General features: G+C 33.9%; 1 protein-coding gene across 6 annotated transcripts in view; it reads left to right on the top strand.

Annotated features, from left to right (window-relative positions):
* LOC149784130 (lipid droplet-associated hydrolase-like) overlaps window positions 1–26,566 on the top strand; it is a 30,655-nt gene extending 4,089 nt beyond the window's left edge. For all 6 annotated transcript variants that reach the window (XM_089932224.1, XM_089932223.1, XM_089932228.1 and 3 more), the window contains 2 exons: window positions 20,372–20,515; window positions 24,733–26,566. In XM_089932224.1, the coding sequence (XP_089788350.1) occupies window positions 20,372–20,515; window positions 24,733–25,415 (827 nt within the window). In that variant the 3' untranslated portion in view covers window positions 25,416–26,566. The remainder of the gene's footprint in view (window positions 1–20,371; window positions 20,516–24,732) is intronic.
* The last annotated feature ends 836 nt before the right edge of the window (window positions 26,567–27,402 follow it).

The following is a 27,402-nucleotide window of genomic DNA, read 5'->3' as shown; positions in this document are numbered from 1 at the left end:
AATAATGCAATTTTATTTTGAAATTCTTGAAAGAGACTGGTAAAATATTGATACACTGGTCCCCCCTGGTCACCCCACCCCATATATCCCTCCACATTAAGAAGATCACCTGATTAAAAGCTATAAAGTATATGCATACAAAAAAGCAAGTGATCAGTGAAAGGGGAACAGTATTCTCTCTGTTCTCAGTATTTCACGGGTTTCCTATAATTAATGCTAACTTTTACACCATGAATAACAATAAGCTGTCCCTAGCTAATGCTGACTTGGTAATGCATTGCTAGCTAAATATGCAGTGAGCAGTACTTTTGTTTGATCACTAAGCTTACCTAGGGTATTAGTGACTTAAAATCCCCCAAATACAGTGTTTCTTTTGCCCTAAAGGAACGGAAGTCAATACATTATATTTATTTCAAATTGTTGGTAGCCACTGATTTTATTGATGCCAAGTGTTTTCTGTAATTGTGAGACAGTGACACCTTGAGTACTATCACACAAATGTGTTTACAAACTTGAAGTTACTGTTTTTGTAGAGTAAAATTGAAAAAAGATAAATGATCCGTGGTCTTTGTTTTTGTTTTTAAAATTTAATCAAGAAACATGAGGTTTGTGCAGCATTGAGAACACATAAGTACTCCAAGGCCCTCAAACACTTATCCCTGCATACAGGTCATGATTAAATACATGCTATACATTGACCCGAAGACATACATTCAGAAATCACAAGAGCAGAATTTATCACCTAAGCATGCAGAAATTGTGAAATTTTTGGAAACGTCATTAGCTATTAGCCCTTTTTCAGCAGAAGGTAAATGAGGATTCAGTGACCAATGTCACTTTTTATAAGAGACAAACCATTTAATTTTTCTTGATGTGTTTGTGTGTTTTGGAATTTTTTTACGTAGCTTTAACAGTTCTTTACTTGTATCACTAAAGTGTCTGCATTGAGGCAGTTTATAGTGATGTCTAGCACTGGGGCATCATGCCGCAGATCTGTAGCATGATGCCCATCCAGTCACATTATACTGACACCAGGACAACTAGTCCTAACACTAACCCTTTAATGCAGAGTGCCTAGTGAGGCAGCTGTTAGTACCATTTTTATGTTCTGATACGACTCAGCCGGAGTTCGAATCACAACCTCCTGCATCCAGTGTGGATGGTCTAACCACTTGGCCACCACATCGGTCAATTTTTGTTGATGAAGTGGGTGTGTCGGTTTAATATAAAACAATATGGCCTACTTGAGCAAGTGGATTTTTAGTCAGACAAGTTTTTTTTATTTTTTAAGATTTGCCCTGCATTATGTGAAATATTTTGAGAGATGAATAAATATGAGCCAGGTCAGGGCCTCTGCTAGGCTCCACATTTGTCGCCAAATGTGAAAGAATTTTGAAAGTGGCACTACTTTTTACTGACTGGTGAAAGTTGTTGGCAACAAATTTTTATAAAGTAAATTTTTTATTTTTCATTTATATAAGCGACTTGGGCCACTTGTTACCTGTTTTCAATATCTGTGGCAGTCAGTGGATCATGCCGGTAGATGATGAATAAGATATTATTAGAACATGATTGCAGCTAACTGCAAGCTATCAGTGGGTTTTGAGAAGCAAATGTGATTAATAGCAAACAAGGAATGACCGAGGGATATACTGTCTTGTTGAACTGGTTGGCAAAAGGTTTCAGTGTCATTTGCGTATGTTGTTAATTTATGTTTGTTGCAAACTGTGAGTGTGAGATGCACTTTGGACTGCTTAGTGTTTTATGGATTATTTACTTAGACAACATGTTTTTGTGGTCTGAACTTGATTCATTAATGCGTGATACCACTACAAGGATGCCAGTCATGGACTGTAATGGGCTCAAGTCACTTATACCAATTAAACATTTACTTTATAGAACACATCTGTACCAAACACAAAGAATATGGCTAATTAGCTCTGGAAACAAAGATTTATATCCAGCTGCATCTGAGGCAGCATCAGGTTACTTGTTGCCCCTATTTCTATTGCAGACTGAGAGAGGGGGTTCAGTCACCAGAATCAGGGACCCCTAGTGGTCTTGTTGTTGTGGGGTTTAACGCCATTTTTCAGCACATGATAGGCTATATATGGCGGCCAGTATTAATGGTGGAGGAAGAACCTGGGAAGAACCACTGACCCACGAGAAGCTACTAGCAAGCTTTCTCACATACCCACATTCGCCGAATCCTAGACTCGAACCCACGCAGACAGAGGTGAGATGGCAGTGATCTGTAGCGGAGAGCACTTTAGACCACTCGGCCACTCAGCGCCCCCCCCCCCCCATGTGGTCTAAAGCGCTCTCTGTTACAGATCACTGCCATCTCACCTCTGTCTGCATTGGTTCAAGCCTAAGATTCTGCCAGTGTGGGTATATCAGAAAGCTTGCCAGTAGCTTCTCATGGGTCGGTGGTTCTTCCCTGGGTTTTCCCGGGTTCTTCCTCCACCATTAATACTGGCCGCCATGCATAGCCTGTCATGTGCTGAAAATGGCATTAAACCCCACAACAACAACAACAGTTGCCAGAATCTGATCAAAACAAACTTACAAGATTCTATGGATATATCTGCCCCCAAAAATTTAAAGCAAATTTCTGTTGAGAATTTTTGATTTCCGGAAGGCTTTTAAGAAATGGTCTGGGGAAAAAATGTGGCCGATACTGATGAAGTTTCAGTGACATTGTTCATAAAGACTAAGCAGTATTTTGTATTGTCAGTTATAAAAAAAACACTGGAGGTGGAATGATTCATATATACATATATATTGATGCATCAGTAATTTTGATGCACCAAAACACATATTGATACAGATGGCAGAAAATCAATACAAAATTACACTTGCAAGTTATTTTAATCTTCAGCAGTCATCAACAATTATTAGTCATTTGCTTTGTTCTTCTGTAAATTGAGAATTTATCTGAGAGCTGTTTGAACAGGCAGTTGTTTTGCTTAGTTAAAAATGACCACTCATTGGCCATTTAGAAATTAACATCATTGCAAGTATAGTGGGTCATAATATTACCACCCACCCCACACACCGCCGACTCCATGGCCATTATTTTATCCCAGCAGTTTATCACAAAGTAGCCACAGTGTCATCTAACCCTTACCACTATATATTTTACATTTAGACATTTGCGTTGGGTGTAGGGTCAGAGCCAATCAAAAAGTTTGAATTCGCTGATTAAATGCAGTATCAGCCTGGGGTAGATGTTTTCAAGCCAGCCTTGCAAACTTGAACAACCTTACTTCAGGCCATACCTGCATGAAATCAATGGGAAGATTATTTATAATTGTGACTATAACATTCATTATATCTTTAATCTGCTGACAGACAAGGTGATACTACAGTATTGAGGAAATTTGACCTAAATCTTGCCATTTGCATTGCTAGTCAGTCACATGCCATCAGTAATTGTTAAACTAACTTGTATTGGCACAATGTGCCCTGGAACAAGCATTATGTAGTAGTTTGACTCTTGTGTCAAGGAAGTTTTACAAATTAAAATATGTTTTTTAAAATGCTTGCTTCCTAGAAAACCCCAAATGGCTGATTCCCAACATGGTTCATCTTCAGATGGCGATTTTATTCTGTATTAGTTATGGTATTAGTTATGATTACAATAATTTTTAAGGTCATCAAGTATGTCAGAAGCTTGGAAAAAGAGCCTGAAAATGGTATTTAAATACGAGTCCTGTGTACATGTTGGATAGATAAAAATATAAAGCATGCCGGCCACTAAATCACCATTTTAGCAAATGTAAAAAAGGCAGAATACCTAGCCAAATTAAAATACAAACAATGTAAAAGTAGAATTCAATTTTCATTTTCTCAAACACTTTAGTGCTGTGGGATCATGTCTTACAAGACTATATTTCCCTACAGAGCTTAAAATAAACAGAATAAATGAGAATGAAAACATATTAATACAGGTGTTTCATAACTCACAAGAGGAAGGAATGGTATCATTTACAAAATATAAAAACTTTAATATATATTTCCCTGGCAAAATATTTATATTTACCTTTAGGTTTGTATTACGTCTGTAATTAGTGAAGGTGTTTTTGAAACTAGTTGGCATATTGTATATAATTGACTATTATAAGCCAGAAGAAGAACTGTCATCTCAGCTCTTCAGTAATGTTTATTCTGTCTGTAGTTTTTTTAATTTCTTTACCATTTGTGTTTATGAGAAAATATGTATTTATCCATCAGTTGTCAGTACTAATTATGTTGTATGTGTTGAACATAAATACACTTGTATTGCATACTGATAATTAACTCATGCTTGTATTGCATACTAATAATTAGCTCATGCTTGTATTACATACTGATAATTAACTCATGCTTGTATTGCATACTGATAATTAACTCATGCTTGTATTGCATACTGATCGGGGTCATGAGTGGCTGTGTGGTTTAAAGTGCTAACAATTACTTATCACTGCCTTCTCACCTCTGTCTGCATGGGTTTGAGTTATGGATTCGGCCAATGTGGATATGTGAGAAAGCTTTGCCAGTAGCTTCTCATGGGTTGGCGGTAACTGTTCTTTCTGGGGTTTTCCCAAGTTCTTCCTCCAGCGTTTATACTGGCTGCCATGTATAGTCTATCTTCTGCTGGAAAATGGTGTTAAACCCTACAACAACAATAACAGCATACTGATCATTAAACCACAGTTGTATTGCAGAATGATCATTAACCCACATTTATATTGCATAATAACCATTAACCACACTTGTATTGCATAACAATCATTAACCCACACTTATATTGCAGAATGATCATTAACTCATGCTTGTATTGCATAACAACCATTAACCACACTTGTATTGCATAACAATCATTATCACACTTATATTGCATAACAACCATTAACCCACACTTGTATTGCAGAATGATCATTAACCATACATGTTTTGTGTAGCAAACACAGACTCACACTTGTATTGCATAAGAACCATTAACCACACTTGTATTGCATAACAATCATTAACCACACTTGTATTGCAGAACAATCATTAACCACACTTGTATTGCATAACAACCATTAACCACACTTATATTGCATAACAATCATTAACCCACACTTGTATTGCAGAATGATCATTAACCATACATGTTTTGTGTAACAAACACTGACTCAACACTTGTATTGCATAACAATCATTAACCCATGCTTGTATTTCATAACAATCATTGACTCTCAGTTGTATTACATAACAGTCATTAACCACACTTGTATTGCATAACAATCATTATCACACTTGTATTGCATAACAATCATTAACCCACACTTGTATTGCATAACAATCATTAACCCACACTTGTATTCCATAACAACCATTAACCACACTTGTATTACTTAACAACCATTAACCACACTTGTATTGCATAACAATCATTAACCCACACTTGTATTGCATAACAACCATTAACCACACTTGTATTGCATAACAATCATTAACCACATTTGTATTGCATAACAATCATTAACCACATTTGTATTGCATAACAATCATTAACCCACACTTGTATTGCATAACAACCATTAACCACACATGTATTGCATAACAATCATTAACCACATTTGTACTGCATAACAATCATTAACCCACACTTGTGTTGCAGAAAGGTCATTAACCATACATGTTTTGTGTAACAAACACTGACTCACACTTGCATTGCATAACAGTCATTAACCCATGCTTGTATTTCATAACAATCATTGACTCTCAGTTGTATTACATAACAGTCATTAACCACACTTGTATTGCATAACAATCATTAACCCACACTTGTATTGCATAACAATCATTGACTCGCACTTGTTTTTCATAACAGTCATTAACCACACTTGTATTGCATAACAATCATTAACCACACTTGTATTGCGTAACAACCATTAACCCACATTTGTATTGCATAACAATCATTAACCCACACTTGTGTTGCATAACAACTATTAACCCACATTTGTATTGCATAATAATCATTAACCCACACTTGTATTGCATAACAACCATTAAGCACCCTTGTACTGCACAACAACCATTAACCACATTTGTATTGCATTACAATCATTAACCCACACTTGTATTGCATAACAATCATTGACTCGCACTTGTTTTTCATAACAATCATTAACCACACTTGTATTGCATAACAATCATTAACCACACTTGTATTGCATAACAACCATTAACCCACATTTGTATTGCATAACAATCATTAACCCACACTTGTGTTGCATAACAACTATTAACCCACATTTGTATTGCATAATAATCATTAACCCACACTTGTATTGCATAACAACCATTAAGCACCCTTGTACTGCACAACAACCATTAACCACATTTGTATTGCATAACAATCATTAACCACACTTGTATTGCATAACAATCATTAACCCACACTTGTATTGCATAACAACCATTAACCACACTTGTATTCCATAACAATCATTAACCACCTTTGTATTGCATAACAATCATTAACCCACATTTGTATTGCATGACAACCATTAACCACACATTTATTGCATAACAATCATTAACCACATTTGTACTGCATAACAATGATTAATCCACACTTGTATTGCAGAATGATCATTAACCATACATGTTTTGTGTAACAAACACTGACTCACACTTATATTGCATAAGAATCATTAACCCATGCTTGTATTTCATAACAATCATTGACTCTCAGTTGTATTATGTAACAGTCATTAACCACTCTTGTATTGCATAACAATCATTAACCCACAATTGTATTGCATAACAATCATTGACTCACACTTGTTTTTCATAACAATCATTAACCACACTTGTATTGCATAACAATCTTTCACCACACTTGTATTGCATAACAACCATTAACCCACATTTGTATTGCATAACAACCATTAACGCACACTTCTGTTGCAAAGCAATCATTAACCACACTTGTATTGCATAACAATGATTAACCACACTTGTTTTGCATAACAACCATTAACCCACATTTGTATTGCATAACAACCATTAACCACACTTGTATTGCATAACAATCATTAACCACATTTGTATTGCACAACAATCATTAACCCACACTTGTATTGCATAACAACCATTAACCACATTTGTATTGCATAACAACCATTAACCACATTTGTATTGCATAAGAATCATTAACCCACACTTGTATTGCATAACAATCATTAACCACACTTGTATTGCATAACAACCATTAACCCACATTTGTATTGCATAACAATCATTAACCCACACTTGTGTTGCATAACAACTATTAACCCACATTTGTATTGCATAATAATCATTAACCCACACTTGTATTGCATAACAACCATTAAGCACCCTTGTACTGCACAACAACCATTAACCACATTTGTATTGCATAACAATCATTAACCACACTTGTATTGCATAACAATCATTAACCCACACTTGTATTGCATAACAACCATTAACCACACTTGTATTCCATAACAATCATTAACCACCTTTGTATTGCATAACAATCATTAACCCACATTTGTATTGCATGACAACCATTAACCACACATTTATTGCATAACAATCATTAACCACATTTGTACTGCATAACAATGATTAATCCACACTTGTATTGCAGAATGATCATTAACCATACATGTTTTGTGTAACAAACACTGACTCACACTTATATTGCATAAGAATCATTAACCCATGCTTGTATTTCATAACAATCATTGACTCTCAGTTGTATTATGTAACAGTCATTAACCACTCTTGTATTGCATAACAATCATTAACCCACAATTGTATTGCATAACAATCATTGACTCACACTTGTTTTTCATAACAATCATTAACCACACTTGTATTGCATAACAATCTTTCACCACACTTGTATTGCATAACAACCATTAACCCACATTTGTATTGCATAACAACCATTAACGCACACTTCTGTTGCAAAGCAATCATTAACCACACTTGTATTGCATAACAATGATTAACCACACTTGTTTTGCATAACAACCATTAACCCACATTTGTATTGCATAACAATCATTAAACCACACTTGTATTGCATAACAATCATTAACCCACACTTGTATTGCAGAATGATCATTAATCCATGCTTGTATTGCATAACAACCATTAACCACACTTGTATTGCATCACATTCATTATGACACTTGTATTGCATAACAACCATTAACCACACTTGTATTGCATAACAATCATTAACCTCACTTGTATTGCATAACAACCATTAACCACACTTGTATTGCATAACAATCATTAACCCACACTTGTATTGCAGAACGATCATTAACCCACACTTGTATTGCAGAATGATCATTAACCATACATGTTTTGTGTAACAAACACTGACTCACACTTGTATTGCATAAGAATCATTAACCCATGCTTATATTTCATAACAACCATTAACCCAAACTTGTATTGCATAACAATCATTATCACAGTTCTATTGCATAACAATCATTAACCCACACTTGTATTGCACAACAAGTATTAACCCACACTTGTATTGCATAACAACCATTAACCACACTTGTATTACTTAACAACCATTAACCACACTTGTATTGCATAACAATCATTAACCCACACTTGTATTTCATAACAATCATTAACCACACTTGCATTGCATAACAATCATTAACCACACTTGCATTGCATAACAATCATTAACCCACACTTGTTTTGCATAACAACCATTAACCACACTTGTATTGCATAACAATCATTACCACCCACACTTGTATTGCATAACAACCATTAACCACACTTGTATTGCATAACAATCATTAACCACATTTGTATTACATAACAATCATTAACCCACACTTGTATTGCATAACAATCATTAACTACATTTGTATTGCATAACAATCTTTAACCACATTTGTATTGCATAACAATCATTAACACACACTTGTTTGTATTGCATAACAACCATTAACCACATTTGTATTGCATAACAATCATTAGCCCACACTTGTAATTCATAACAATCATTGACTCACTTGTTTTGCATAACAGTCATTAACCACACTTGTATTGCATAACAATCATTAACCCACACTTGTATTGCATAACAATCATTAACCACACTTATATTGCATAACAATCATTAACCCACACTTGTACTGCATAACAACCATTAACCACATTTGTATTGCATAAGAATCATTAACCCACACTTGTATTGCATAACAATCATTAACCACATTTGTATTGCATAACAATCATTAACCCACACTTGTATTGCATAACAACCATTAACCACACATGTATTGCATAACAATCATTAACCACATTTGTACTGCATAACAATCATTAACCGACACTTGTATTGCAGAATGATCATTAACCATACATGTTTTGTGTAACAAACACTGACTCACACTTGTATTGCATAACAGTCATTAACCCATGCTTGTATTTCATAACAATCATTGACTCTCAGTTGTATTACATAACAGTCATTAACCACACTTGTATTGCATAACAATCATTAACCCACACTTGTATTGCATAACAATCATTGACTCACACTTGTTTTGCATAACAATCATTAACCACACTTGTATTGCATAACAATCATTAACCACACTTGTATTGCATAACAACCATTAACCCACATTTGTATTGCCTAACAATCATGAAACCACACTTGTATTGCATAACAATCATTAAACCACACTTGTGTTGCATAACAACCATTAAACCAGTTATATTGCATAACAATCATTAACCCACACTTGTATTGCACAACAACCATTAACCCACATTTGTATTGCATAACAATCATTAACCCACACTTGTATTGCATAACAACCATTAACCCACATTTGTATTGAATAACAATCATTAACCCACATTTGTATTGCATAATAACCATTAACCCACATTTGTATTGCATAACAATCATTAACCCACACTTGTATTGCAGAATGATCATTAACCATACATGTTTTGTGTAACAAACACGAACTCACACTTGTATTGCATAAGAATCATTAACCATGCTTGTATTTCATAACAATCATTGACTCTCAGTTGTATGACATAACAGTCATTAACCACACTTGTATTGCATGACAATCATTAACCCACACTTGTATTGCATAACAATCATTGACTCACACTTGTTTTTCATAACAATCATTAACCACACTTGTATTACATAACAATCATTAACCCACACTTGTATTGCATCACAATCATTGACTCACACTTGTTTTGCATAACAATCATTAACCACACTTGTATTACATAACAATCATTAACACACTTGTATTGCATAACAACCATTAACCCACATTTGTATTGCATAACAATCATTAAACCACTTTTGTATTGCATAACAATCATTAAACCACACTTGTATTGCATAACAATCATTAACCCACACTTGTATTGCAGAATGATCATTAACCCATGCTTGTATTGCATAACAAACATTAACCACACTTGTATTGCATAACAATCATTAACCACACTTGTATTGCAGAACAATCATTAACCACACTTGTATTGCATAACAACCATTAACCACACTTGTACTTCATAACAATCATTAACCCACACTTGTATTGCAGAATGATCATTAACCATACATGTTTTGTGTAACAAACACTGACTCAACACTTGTATTGCATAACAATCATTAACCCATGCTTGTATTTCATAACAATCATTGACTCTCAGTTGTATTACATAACAGTCATTAACCACACTTGTATTGCATGACAATCATTATCACACTTGTATTGCATAACAATCATTAACCCACACTTGTATTGCATAACAATCATTAACCCACACTTGTATTGCATAACAATCATTAACCCACACTTGTATTCCATAACAACCATTAACCACACTTGTATTACTTAACAACCATTAACCACACTTGTATTGCATAACAATCATTAACCCACACTTGTATTGCATAACAACCATTAACCACACTTGTATTGCATAACAATCATTAACCACATTTGTATTGCACAACAATCATTAACCCACACTTGTATTGCATAACAACCATTAACCACATTTGTATTGCATAACAACCATTAACCACATTTGTATTGCATAAGAATCATTAACCCACACTTGTATTGCATAACAATCATTAACCACATTTGTATTGCATAACAATCATTAACCCACACTTGTATTGCATAACAACCATTAACCACACATGTATTGCATAACAATCATTAACCACATTTGTACTGCATAACAATCATTAACCCACACTTGTGTTGCAGAATGGTCATTAACCATATATGTTTTGTGTAACAAACACTGACTCACACTTGTATTGCATAACAGTCATTAACCCATGCTTGTATTTCATAACAATCATTGACTCTCAGTTGTATTACATAACAGTCATTAACCACACTTGTATTGCATAACAATCATTAACCCACACTTGTATTGTATAACAATCATTGACTCGCACTTGTTTTTCATAACAATCATTAACCACACTTGTATTGCATAACAATCATTAACCACACTTGTATTGCATAACAACCATTAACCCACATTTGTATTGCATAACAATCATTAACCCACACTTGTGTTGGATAACAACTATTAACCCACATTTGTATTGCATAATAATCATTAACCCACACTTGTATTGCATAACAACCATTAAGCACACTTGTACTGCACAATAACCATTAACCACATTTGTATTGCATTACAATCATTAACCCACACTTGTATTCCATAACAATCATTAACCACCTTTGTATTGCATAACAATCATTAACCCACATTTGTATTGCATGACAACCATTAACCACACAGTTGTTGCATAACAATCATTAACCACATTTGTACTGCATAACAATGATTAATCCACACTTGTATTGCAGAATGATCATTAACCATACATGTTTTGTGTAACAAACACTGACTCACACTTATATTGCATAAGAATCATTAACCCATGCTTGTATTTCATAACAATCATTGACTCTCAGTTGTATTACGTAACAGTCATTAACCACTCTTGTATTGCATAACAATCATTAACCCACAATTGTATTGCATAACAATCATTGACTCACACTTGTTTTTCATAACAATCATTAACCACACTTGTATTGCATAACAATCATTCACCACACTTGTATTGCATAACAACCATTAACCCACATTTGTATTGCATAACAACCATTAACGCACACTTCTGTTGCAAAGCAATCATTAACCACACTTGTATTGCATAACAATGATTAACCACACTTGTATTGCATAACAACCATTAACCCACATTTGTATTGCATAACAATCATTAAACCACACTTGTATTGCATAACAATCATTAACCCACACTTGTATTGCAGAATGATCATTAATCCATGCTTGTATTGCATAACAACCATTAACCACACTTGTATTGCATCACATTCATTATGACACTTGTATTGCATAACAACCATTAACCACACTTGTATTGCATAACAATCATTAACCTCACTTGTATTGCATAACAACCATTAACCACACTTGTATTGCATAACAATCATTAACCCACACTTGTATTGCAGAACGATCATTAACCCACACTTGTATTGCAGAATGATCATTAACCATACATGTTTTGTGTAACAAACACTGACTCACACTTGTATTGCATAAGAATCATTAACCCATGCTTATATTTCATAACAACCATTAACCCAAACTTGTATTGCATAACAATCATTATCACAGTTCTATTGCATAACAATCATTAACCCACACTTGTATTGCACAACAAGTATTAACCCACACTTGTATTGCATAACAACCATTAACCACACTTGTATTACTTAACAACCATTAACCACACTTGTATTGCATAACAATCATTAACCCACACTTGTATTTCATAACAATCATTAACCACACTTGCATTGCATAACAATCATTAACCACACTTGCATTGCATAACAATCATTAACCCACACTTGTTTTGCATAACAACCATTAACCACACTTGTATTGCATAACAATCATTACCACCCACACTTGTATTGCATAACAACCATTAACCACACTTGTATTGCATAACAATCATTAACCACATTTGTATTACATAACAATCATTAACCCACACTTGTATTGCATAACAATCATTAACTACATTTGTATTGCATAACAATCTTTAACCACATTTGTATTGCATAACAATCATTAACACACACTTGTTTGTATTGCATAACAACCATTAACCACATTTGTATTGCATAACAATCATTAGCCCACACTTGTAATTCATAACAATCATTGACTCACTTGTTTTGCATAACAGTCATTAACCACACTTGTATTGCATAACAATCATTAACCCACACTTGTATTGCATAACAATCATTAACCACACTTATATTGCATAACAATCATTAACCCACACTTGTACTGCATAACAACCATTAACCACATTTGTATTGCATAAGAATCATTAACCCACACTTGTATTGCATAACAATCATTAACCACATTTGTATTGCATAACAATCATTAACCCACACTTGTATTGCATAACAACCATTAACCACACATGTATTGCATAACAATCATTAACCACATTTGTACTGCATAACAATCATTAACCGACACTTGTATTGCAGAATGATCATTAACCATACATGTTTTGTGTAACAAACACTGACTCACACTTGTATTGCATAACAGTCATTAACCCATGCTTGTATTTCATAACAATCATTGACTCTCAGTTGTATTACATAACAGTCATTAACCACACTTGTATTGCATAACAATCATTAACCCACACTTGTATTGCATAACAATCATTGACTCACACTTGTTTTGCATAACAATCATTAACCACACTTGTATTGCATAACAATCATTAACCACACTTGTATTGCATAACAACCATTAACCCACATTTGTATTGCCTAACAATCATGAAACCACACTTGTATTGCATAACAATCATTAAACCACACTTGTGTTGCATAACAACCATTAAACCAGTTATATTGCATAACAATCATTAACCCACACTTGTATTGCACAACAACCATTAACCCACATTTGTATTGCATAACAATCATTAACCCACACTTGTATTGCATAACAACCATTAACCCACATTTGTATTGAATAACAATCATTAACCCACATTTGTATTGCATAATAACCATTAACCCACATTTGTATTGCATAACAATCATTAACCCACACTTGTATTGCAGAATGATCATTAACCATACATGTTTTGTGTAACAAACACGAACTCACACTTGTATTGCATAAGAATCATTAACCATGCTTGTATTTCATAACAATCATTGACTCTCAGTTGTATGACATAACAGTCATTAACCACACTTGTATTGCATGACAATCATTAACCCACACTTGTATTGCATAACAATCATTGACTCACACTTGTTTTTCATAACAATCATTAACCACACTTGTATTACATAACAATCATTAACCCACACTTGTATTGCATCACAATCATTGACTCACACTTGTTTTGCATAACAATCATTAACCACACTTGTATTACATAACAATCATTAACACACTTGTATTGCATAACAACCATTAACCCACATTTGTATTGCATAACAATCATTAAACCACTTTTGTATTGCATAACAATCATTAAACCACACTTGTATTGCATAACAATCATTAACCCACACTTGTATTGCAGAATGATCATTAACCCATGCTTGTATTGCATAACAAACATTAACCACACTTGTATTGCATAACAATCATTAACCACACTTGTATTGCAGAACAATCATTAACCACACTTGTATTGCATAACAACCATTAACCACACTTGTACTTCATAACAATCATTAACCCACACTTGTATTGCAGAATGATCATTAACCATACATGTTTTGTGTAACAAACACTGACTCAACACTTGTATTGCATAACAATCATTAACCCATGCTTGTATTTCATAACAATCATTGACTCTCAGTTGTATTACATAACAGTCATTAACCACACTTGTATTGCATGACAATCATTATCACACTTGTATTGCATAACAATCATTAACCCACACTTGTATTGCATAACAATCATTAACCCACACTTGTATTGCATAACAATCATTAACCCACACTTGTATTCCATAACAACCATTAACCACACTTGTATTACTTAACAACCATTAACCACACTTGTATTGCATAACAATCATTAACCCACACTTGTATTGCATAACAACCATTAACCACACTTGTATTGCATAACAATCATTAACCACATTTGTATTGCACAACAATCATTAACCCACACTTGTATTGCATAACAACCATTAACCACATTTGTATTGCATAACAACCATTAACCACATTTGTATTGCATAAGAATCATTAACCCACACTTGTATTGCATAACAATCATTAACCACATTTGTATTGCATAACAATCATTAACCCACACTTGTATTGCATAACAACCATTAACCACACATGTATTGCATAACAATCATTAACCACATTTGTACTGCATAACAATCATTAACCCACACTTGTGTTGCAGAATGGTCATTAACCATATATGTTTTGTGTAACAAACACTGACTCACACTTGTATTGCATAACAGTCATTAACCCATGCTTGTATTTCATAACAATCATTGACTCTCAGTTGTATTACATAACAGTCATTAACCACACTTGTATTGCATAACAATCATTAACCCACACTTGTATTGTATAACAATCATTGACTCGCACTTGTTTTTCATAACAATCATTAACCACACTTGTATTGCATAACAATCATTAACCACACTTGTATTGCATAACAACCATTAACCCACATTTGTATTGCATAACAATCATTAACCCACACTTGTGTTGGATAACAACTATTAACCCACATTTGTATTGCATAATAATCATTAACCCACACTTGTATTGCATAACAACCATTAAGCACACTTGTACTGCACAATAACCATTAACCACATTTGTATTGCATTACAATCATTAACCCACACTTGTATTCCATAACAATCATTAACCACCTTTGTATTGCATAACAATCATTAACCCACATTTGTATTGCATGACAACCATTAACCACACAGTTGTTGCATAACAATCATTAACCACATTTGTACTGCATAACAATGATTAATCCACACTTGTATTGCAGAATGATCATTAACCATACATGTTTTGTGTAACAAACACTGACTCACACTTATATTGCATAAGAATCATTAACCCATGCTTGTATTTCATAACAATCATTGACTCTCAGTTGTATTACGTAACAGTCATTAACCACTCTTGTATTGCATAACAATCATTAACCCACAATTGTATTGCATAACAATCATTGACTCACACTTGTTTTTCATAACAATCATTAACCACACTTGTATTGCATAACAATCATTCACCACACTTGTATTGCATAACAACCATTAACCCACATTTGTATTGCATAACAACCATTAACGCACACTTCTGTTGCAAAGCAATCATTAACCACACTTGTATTGCATAACAATGATTAACCACACTTGTATTGCATAACAACCATTAACCCACATTTGTATTGCATAACAATCATTAAACCACACTTGTATTGCATAACAATCATTAACCCACACTTGTATTGCAGAATGATCATTAATCCATGCTTGTATTGCATAACAACCATTAACCACACTTGTATTGCATCACATTCATTATGACACTTGTATTGCATAACAACCATTAACCACACTTGTATTGCATAACAGTCATTAACCTCACTTGTATTGCATAACAAACATTAACCACACTTGTATTGCATAACAATCATTAACCCACACTTGTATTGCAGAACGATCATTAACCCACACTTGTATTGCAGAATGATCATTAACCATACATGTTTTGTGTAACAAACACTGACTCAGACTTGTATTGCATAAGAATCATTAACCCATGCTTATATTTCATAACAACCATTAACCCAGACTTGTATTGCATAACAATCATTATCACAGTTCTATTGCATAACAATCATTAACCCACACTTGTATTGCATAACAAGTATTAACCCACACTTGTATTGCATAACAACCATTAACCACACTTGTATTACTTAACAACCATTAACCACACTTGTATTGCATAACAATCATTAACCCACACTTGTATTGCATAACAATAATTAACCACACTTGCATTGCATAACAATCATTAACCACACTTGCGTTACATAACAATCATTAACCCACACTTGTTTTGCATAACAACCATTAACCACACTTGTATTGCATAACAATCATTACCACCCACACTTGTATTGCATAACAACCATTAACCACACTTGTATTGCATAACAATCATTAACCACATTTGTATTGCATAACAATCATTAACCCACACTTGTATTGCATAACAATCATTAACCACATTTGTATTGCATAACAATCTTTGACCACATTTGTATTGCATAACAATCATTAACACACACTTGTATTGCATAACAACCATTAACCACATTTGTATTGCATAACAATCATTAACCCACACTTGTAATTCATAACAATCATTGACTCACTTGTTTTGCATAACAATCATTAACCACACTTGTATTGCATAACAATCATTAACCCACACTTGTATTGCATAACAATCATTAACCACACTTATATTGCATAACAATCATTAACCCACACTTGTACTGCATAACAACCATTAACCACATTTGTATTGCATAAGAATCATTAACCCACACTTGTATTGCATAACAATCATTAACCACATTTGTATTGCATAACAATCATTAACCCACACTTGTATTGGATAACAACCATTAACCACACATGTATTGCATAACAATCATTAACCACATTTGTACTGCATAACAATCATTAACCGACACTTGTATTGCAGAATGATCATTAACCATACATGTTTTGTGTAACAAACACTGACTCACACTTGTATTGCATAACAGTCATTAACCCATGCTTGTATTTCATAACAATCATTGACTCTCAGTTGTATTACATAACAGTCATTAACCACACTTGTATTGCATAACGATCATTAACCCACACTTGTATTGGATAACAATCATTGACTCACACTTGTTTTGCATAACAATCATTAACCACACTTGTATTGCATAACAGTCATTAACCACACTTGTATTGCATAACAACCATTAACCCACATTTGTATTGCCTAACAATCATGAAACCACACTTGTATTGCATAACAATCATTAAACCACACTTGTATTGCATAACAACCATTAAACCAGTTATATTGCATAACAATCATTAACCCACACTTGTATTGCATAACAACCATTAACCCACATTTGTATTGCATAACAATCATTAACCCACACTTGTATTGCATAACAACCATTAACCCACATTTGTATTGCATAACAATCATTAACCCACATTTGTATTGCATAATAACCATTAACCCACATTTGTATTGCATAACAATCATTAACCCACACTTGTATTGCAGAATGATCATTAACCATACATGTTTTGTGCAACAAACACGAACTCACACTTGTATTGCATAAGAATCATTAACCATGCTTGTATTTCATAACAATCATTGACTCTCAGTTGTATGACATAACAGTCATTAACCACACTTGTATTGCATGACAATCATTAACCCACACTTGTATTGCATAACAACCATTAACCACACATGTATTGCATAACAATCATTAACCACATCTGTACTGCATAACAATCATTAACCGACACTTGTATTGCAGAATGATCATTAACCATACATGTTTTGTGTAACAAACACTGACTCACACTTGTATTGCATAACAGTCATTAACCCATGCTTGTATTTCATAACAATCATTGACTCTCAGTTGTATTACATAACAGTCATTAACCACACTTGTATTGCATAACGATCATTAACCCACACTTGTATTGCATAACAATCATTGACTCACACTTGTTTTGCATAACAATCATTAACCACACTTGTATTGCATAACAATCATTAACCACACTTGTATTGCATAACAACCATTAACCCACATTTGTATTGCCTAACAATCATGAAACCACACTTGTATTGCATAACAATCATTAAACCACACTTGTATTGCATAACAACCATTAAACCAGTTATATTGCATAACAATCATTAACCCACACTTGTATTGCATAACAACCATTAACCCACATTTGTATTGCATAACAATCATTAACCCACACTTGTATTGCATAACAACCATTAACCCACATTTGTATTGCATAACAATCATTGACCCACATTTGTATTGCATAATAACCATTAACCCACATTTGTATTGCATAACAATCATTAACCCACACTTGTATTGCAGAATGATCATTAACCATACATGTTTTGTGCAACAAACACGAACTCACACTTGTATTGCATAAGAATCATTAACCATGCTTGTATTTCATAACAATCATTGACTCTCAGTTGTATGACATAACAGTCATTAACCACACTTGTATTGCATGACAATCATTAACCCACACTTGTATTGCATAACAATCATTGACTCACACTTGTTTTTCATAACAATCATTAACCACACTTGTATTGCATAACAATCATTAACCACACTTGTATTGCATAACAACCATTAACCCACATTTGTATTGCATAACAATCATTAAACCACACTTGTATTGCATAACAATCGTTAAACCACACTTGTATTGCATAACAACCATTAAAGCAATTGTATTGCATAACAATCATTAACCCACACTTGTATTGCATAACAACTATTAACCCACATTTGTATTGCATAACAATCATTAACCCACACTTGTATTGCATAACAACCATTAACCCACATTTGTATTGCATAAGAATCATTAACCCACACTTGTATTGCATAACAATCATTAAACCACTTGTATTGCATAACAATCATTTACCCACACTTGTATTGCAGAATGATCTTTAACCAGACATGTTTTGTGTAACAAACACTGACTCACACTTGTATTGCATAACAATCATTAACCCATGCTTGTATTTCATAACAATCATTGACTCTCAATTGTATTACATAACAGTCATTAACCACACTTGTATTGCATAACAATCATTAACCCACACTTGTATTGCATAACAATCATTAACGCACATTTGTATTGCATAACAACCATTAACCCACACTTGTATTGCATAACAATCATTAAACCACTTGTATTGCATAACAGTCATTAACCCACACTGTTCTCAACCAGTTTTAAAAATATCTTGGATATTACCAATTCACTATTTGTAAGAAATTAATTTTTTTATTTCAGGAAACCCTGGAGTAGCAGAATACTATGAACACTTCATGCAAGTGTTGTATGAAAACAGTGGGAAACGAGTGCCAGTCTGGGCAATAGCTCATACAGGACATGTGAGCATACCAAAAGAACATTCCACAACCAGCCAAATGGATGGTACATTAAAAATCTTTTACTAGTTTTCATTGCAATTCTAAATTTTTTTTTTGTGGGTATTGATAGTGCAGTGATAGCAAACGTACTTAGTCCCATTATGATGGGTGAGTGTAAGGAAAGATCTTTGTCTGGTCAAAAGGTTCAGTAGATGTGCTTGCCTTTCTGTTTTTTCATAACAGAAATACTTGCTTCAGTATTATCTTAAACATACGGTCTGTCAAGAACTATAGTGCAGCTATTATATTAAAAATTTTAATTAATAGTATGAATTACTGAAGCTTAGTGATTGCCACATTTGACAGCCTATAAGTCAATGCGTAATATAAGTCGAGGCAGCAAATATGGCAAATTTTCCATCCTTTATCCATATATAAGTCGATGCTGAGTATAAGACGAGGCCAGATAAATACCTCAGAATGTGTTTTTAACTTCACATTCCATATAGCATCACGAATTTCATCCTATCTGTATCTCTGTAAACTTTCCATTCAGGATCATTTAATGTAAGTGAAAGTACCAAATTTTTTTCACATGAATTATTTAAAATGTATTGTGTACTTTTCGCAACATATGATATCACTGACTTGAAAATTTATTGGGTTACAGAGAGGATAAAACTTGCGATGCTGTGTGGAATTATAACAACTTCCAGTTTCATAAATGTTAACTGTATTGCTGTATGCTATTTCAGATTACAAGCAATAGGGAAATTGCATCATTAATACTAAAATGCTTTTTCCAGTTTGTTTGTTGTTTTTGCGGGGAAGGGGAAGGAAGAGAGATACAGAGAGAAGGATGCAAATGTATTCCCTCACATTTTTCTTCTTGCACCTGATGGTCATAATGATAGTTGGGGCCAACATATTTGAGAAAGAGAGATAGTTCAGCTCTTTACTCTTTGTATTTTTTGTTTGTTTTTGTTTTCCATATTACCCCTGTGTTGCTGAAGTTTACATCAAAAGAAGAAACATTAATAAATGAAACAGTAAATGTAAACTTATGGAAATACATACCATACTCCGTCAAGGTTTAAATATTTACAATAGTTATATCCTTATAGACTCCATTAGGTTAAATCCCAAAAATGGCCATTTTGCATGCTAATTTTCTTTGCAAGTATAACAACCTCTCCATTCCCATCAAATAACCTTTTTTTTAAAGTGCATGTACTCTTCCTGTACTTAGGCAGCAATTGTTTTTGATCTTTGCTCAAGCTAGATGTACTTTAAATTGCTTTCGGTTCCATCTGCAAGTTCAAAAATGTCACTGGCTGAAAAATTTACACAAGTAACCATCTGGTATTCATTTCATTGTATGGTACGGCATTCATAACACCTATGGGTAGCTTCATTTCCTTATTGGTAGCCTCGCTAATCTGATTTGGTCTGCCAAATCTTGATCTCAAACAGGTGTCAGCTTGGATAGACTGAATACAGTGTAGCATATTTAATGAGCATGTAAATACCACTTCAAAGCTATGTGAATCTTTTAATAATGGAAGTGGCAACAAAAACTAGGATGCATTGTTTACCTAGTGGTATTAATTAATAATGGAATATGGTACTGCAATAAGTCTGAACACGAGTAAGATCAGTCATCAGGCAAGCGACCAATATAGATTTACAATTGTGAAGACATCTCAGTCTGTCTGTCTCTCTGTCAATGGGACATATGTTTTATTTGATCATTACATGCATGAAGAAAATTGTGATGGAATATGCCTTTGTCATGGTTACTCATCTTCTAACTTTTCAATTCTAATGCACATATATGTATTCAAATTTAAACAACATATATTACAAACAACATACATGCTGGTTTAGCACAGTTACATCTGGTCTGTGTTAATTTTTAATACTGATGATAATGTAATTGTTTAAGATACTCAATGTGGGATCCTATATTTTTTTCATACACAATTTCTTCACCAAAATGAAATATTTATTACACAATATTTTTCATACTCTAGGAGAATTATTTTCCTTATGATAAATATGATAAAGTAATTCAGATGGCGTAATCCATATATAAGTCGATTCAGAGTAAAAGACAAAGCTAAGATTTTCTGGTCAAACGGTATCATCGTATAGGCTGGCAAATACCATAAGTTTGAGAAGAAATGAACTTGATCAAGGTCCCCATTTCAAAAGATACTGTCTCACCTTCCTCTTTTTTTAACATTTGTGGTGACATTCAAGGTTTTCTTCCACCTTTCCTCGGAGAAACGTATCTGCAAATGCATCACTCTATGTTACACGTACAGAGTGACCTTGGTTCAGTCATTTTATTCAGCCAGTCAACAGACCAATGTCTAACAATTAGACTCATTCTGATTGTTCAACATTCATACATTTTCTTGCTTGAGCAACATAAAATTGGTATGTGGAAGCAAATCAACAAGCATAACTGAATCGTGTTACAGCCTTCATCACTCTGACCTAATATTGACACTTGAGTGACGTATGTATTTTAGCTGTTTGTTGATTACGCCCTCAGTACATTGGACACTATTTTACATATGCATGAAAGCTTATATTCGGTGCATGTCGACAAGAGTAACTCAAATGTACCAAGGTCACTGATTTTAATACTAGAGAAACATTTGTATTTTCAGCCATTTATTCTTCTCCTTGGCCTTGACCTTTAATGTCTAGACTGTACTATGGTCTGTATTTTGATCTCTGTGGCCTGATTTTTATGCAAAAATAATGGCTTTTTAGCCATTTTGTTATACTTCAGTATTATCTCCATCTTCCAAATCTTGTTTTAGCCATTTGCTTTGATTCACATGTCTTGGGTAGCGGGTGTGAATCCTGTCCAGGACATCTTGGAGGACCTGTAATTGTATGTCCCTTTTGCAAGGCCCATAACTTCCACTGCCTTGGCATCAGCCTTCTGTGCCATTCTCTGTGTTGTCAGTTAATACATAATATTGTCCTGATGAGAAGATTCATATTTACAAGTAAACACTGTACTGGAAATTGCAAGCAGAAAAATCAGCTGGCCAATCAGACTCACTGCTTGTAATATTAACGGACCTATCTGACACACTACTTGTAATACTAACAGACCCATCTGACACACTACTTGTAATACTAACAGACCCATCTGACTCACTACTTGTAATACTAACAGACCTATCTGACTCACTACTGTAATACTAACAGAACTATCTGACTCACTGCTTGAAATATTAACAGACCTATCTGACTCACTACTTGTAATACTAACAGACCCATCTGACACACTACTTGTAATACTAACAGACCCATCTGACTCACTACTTGTAATGCTAACAGACCTGTCTGACTCACTACTGTAATACTAACAGACCCATCTGACTCACTACTTGTAATACTAACAGACCTATCTAACTCACTACTGTAATAATAACAGACCCATCTGAGTCACTACTTGAAATATTAACAGACCTATCTGACACACTACTTGTAATATTAACAGACCTATCTGACACACTACTTGTAATATTAACAGACCTATCTGACTCACTACTGTAATACTAACAGACCCATCTGACTCACTACTTGAAATATTAACAGACCTATCTGACACACTACTTGTAATATTAACAGACCTATCTGACACACTACTTGTAATACTAACAGACCTATCTGACACACTACTTGTAATACTAACAGACCCATCTGACTCACTACTTGTAATATTAACGGACCTATCTGACTCACTACTTGTAATACTAACAGACCCATCTGACACTACTTGTAATACTAACAGACCCATCTGACTCACTACTTGTAATATTAACAGACCTATCTGACTCACTATTTGTAATGCTAACAGACCCATCTGACTCACTACAGTAATACTAACAGCCACATTAGTATCACTACTTGAAATATTAACAGACCCATCAGACTCACCACTTGTAACATTAACTGACATGGTACTTGTAATATTAACTGGCCTGTCAAGCCCACTGCTTGTCATATTAACTGCTCCAAACCTTAACTTACTGTTAGGTTACTACTTTAATCTTTGATTACTGTGTATTTATATTTGTTTGTAAGACTTTATCTTGCTAAAGTTCTTTAACACACATTTATTTATATGTACATGTATTGAATTATTACAATCAGTGCCATATTGCCTTATTGTGCTGATTTGTTATCTCAGTGAACAAACAATTAATACAAACAATCTCATTGTGAATTATATAACTTTTCATTTCTTTTCAGTTCAACACCTAAATAAAGTATGTTCCCTGGAAGGACAAATCAAGAACAAGGTGTCTTTCATTGAGCAGTACATCCCAAAAGATGTAAGCCTGATTTTGATTGGTCATTCTATCGGCTGTTACATGATAATAAAAATGCTAGAGGAGATAGACCAGTCTTGTGTTCACCGATGTTTTCTCTTATTTCCAACGATAGAAAGAATGAAAACATCTCCAAATGGGATAGTGGCAACACCAATTTTTAAATACCTGCGATGGCTCATTACCAGTTTTGTGTATTGCACATCATATCTGTCACCATCTTTGAAGAACAAACTTTTAGCTTGGTATTTCAAAGACAGGAAAGTCAATCAATGTATTTTAAATGCATCTATGAATCTATTTGATCCTTTGTGTGCCAGCAATGCCATGTACATGGCTCATCAAGAAATGCAGACAGTAGACAAGTTGGATGTTGACCTGGTTCAGAAACATTTATCAAAATTGAGCTTTTATTATGGCCAATGCGACGGATGGTGTCCAAAGGAATATTGTCATGATATGAGAAAATCATTCTTTCATGGTGACATTCGCCTCTGCAAAAAAGGCTTCAGCCATGCTTTTGTACTTGATGCTAGTCAAGAAATGGCAGATACAGTCTGGAAATGGCTTTATACAAGCTTTGATCCTAAGGATGAGCTGTGAAGATGAGATGCTGCAGCACATTGTTAGACATAATGGTGAATTTAGTAAATAGCATGCATTCAAAGCAGCAACAAGTATCATTTTTTTTCTTTGGTTTTTGCACATATCAAAGCTGTCTAAGGCCAATAACATTAATAATAACTTTGGTGTTTTCTAACTTAATTTGTAATAATGTTAAACAGACATCTTTTCACAGAACTATAGCAACAGTCAAAACATCTATGCTCACTCATAAAAATATGATTTTTTTAATGATGTTTTTCTTATTGAACAAAAACTTATTCTTATAGTCACACGGAAAGACAATTTTGAATAAAAGACCAAATAGTTACAGCAACCTTAATTTGCATGTATTAACTTAATTTAGTGAAAATCTTGTTTTCTAACAAATCGATCTAAAGCCACTTTAATCATACAGGAACAGTGAGGTAAAGATTCACAGAAAGCTTTGTTTGGAAAAAGCAATAGATGTAAGAAAATTGTTTAAAGGGCTAAAGTCAGGTTACCAATATAATGCAGCATGTATCATCACAGACTTAATGAAGAATATACGATGCTAAGGGGGACCTAACCTCAGGTGTAACAGATTTTGTTTGGTAGATATTAATCATCTGGTTTTGATGACTGCTGTGATGCATACTGAATGGTTGTTGTTGTAGGGTTTTAATGCCATTTTTCAGCACAAGATAGGCTATAAATGGCAGCCTGTATAATTGGTGGAGGAAGAACCATCGACCCACGAGAAGCTACTGGCAGGCTTTCTCACAAAGCTAGCAATACTGAATGGGAACCCATAGGCAAGGTATATACAACTTCCTACATGGCATGGGCCCTATCTTGATTTTTAAATGTGCTTGTGTTATGTAAATGTAACCAGATAAAACCAGGTCATGGGCTAAAGTTGCTTTTACTTGAAATAGGCATTGAAGAGTTTGCATGCTCTCGTCTTTTGATACATCACCTAAGTATTTTTTTTTTAATCTTAACTTTGTGTGGTTTCTTATATCTTGTAATAATATGCAGCAGAGCAAATAAAATGATCATAAACAGTTAGTACCAAGTTTTTCTTGTTTACCAGAATTTTCGATGTTTATGCTGATGTCTACCATGTTTAAACCTGAATTTTAAAATTAAAATTTCTCTTACAATGATGCTTCTGTTGATTATATCTTTCTTCCAAAGATCAATGCAATTAAAAATGAATGATATTGAAGGAAGAATTTATATCAGTTTTAGGTACTTCAGCTCATTTTGCCTTAATTTCCTGTAATTGTTTTCAGTATGTATTTTCTGGCCAATGAACTAGAACTATAGTGTTGATACAAAGGGAGGTAACTTGTACGATCAGAAAGGTGGAATTTTATTTCTTTTTACAATGAATTGTCCCCCTGAGACAACTTATAAAATTTGAACATGCTATGCAGAATACTACCAGAAAGATACTCTTTGCTTACCAATAACCTGGATATTGTGTGTAAGTACTGTAACAAATTACGTATTCATCGTACTGGTGTTGATGGAACCTTGGTGTATATGGCCTTATAGTGACACTGTTTTATAATGAAATACAATTGACATATAATATTACTATGATATACCAGAATGTGGTCCATGACCATGCTTGCCTTAAAAAAGGGACCATGTATTTTAATGAAGGGTCATATGGTTTGGGAGTTTTGGATACAGACTGTAATTGTAATTAATATTTAAGACTAGCAAATACATTGAGCACATTAAGATAATTTTGTGACAGTTTAGTCTGCGTTCTGTAATTTTCATACCTTTTCAATGAAAGAGACAGTGCACAACATTACTTGTGTTTCTGTATTATATATATTGCCTCTTGGTAAAATAAATGTATTCAATATAGCAGGCAAATTATAAATCTATTTAAAGAACATTTAGAGCTTTGCCAATGTAATGTAAATGTAAATTCTCTGATTCAACTTGCACAAAACATTCTCACTTTGAAAATGTGACAATGTAT

The sequence above is a fragment of the Sinohyriopsis cumingii genome, chromosome 14 (assembly GCF_028554795.1).
Source record: "Sinohyriopsis cumingii isolate HCF-2022 chromosome 14, ASM2855479v2, whole genome shotgun sequence".
NCBI lineage: Eukaryota > Metazoa > Mollusca > Bivalvia > Unionida > Unionidae > Sinohyriopsis > Sinohyriopsis cumingii.
The sequence above is the reverse complement of the archived record's forward strand: the minus strand, read 5'-3'. Positions and strand labels throughout refer to the sequence as shown.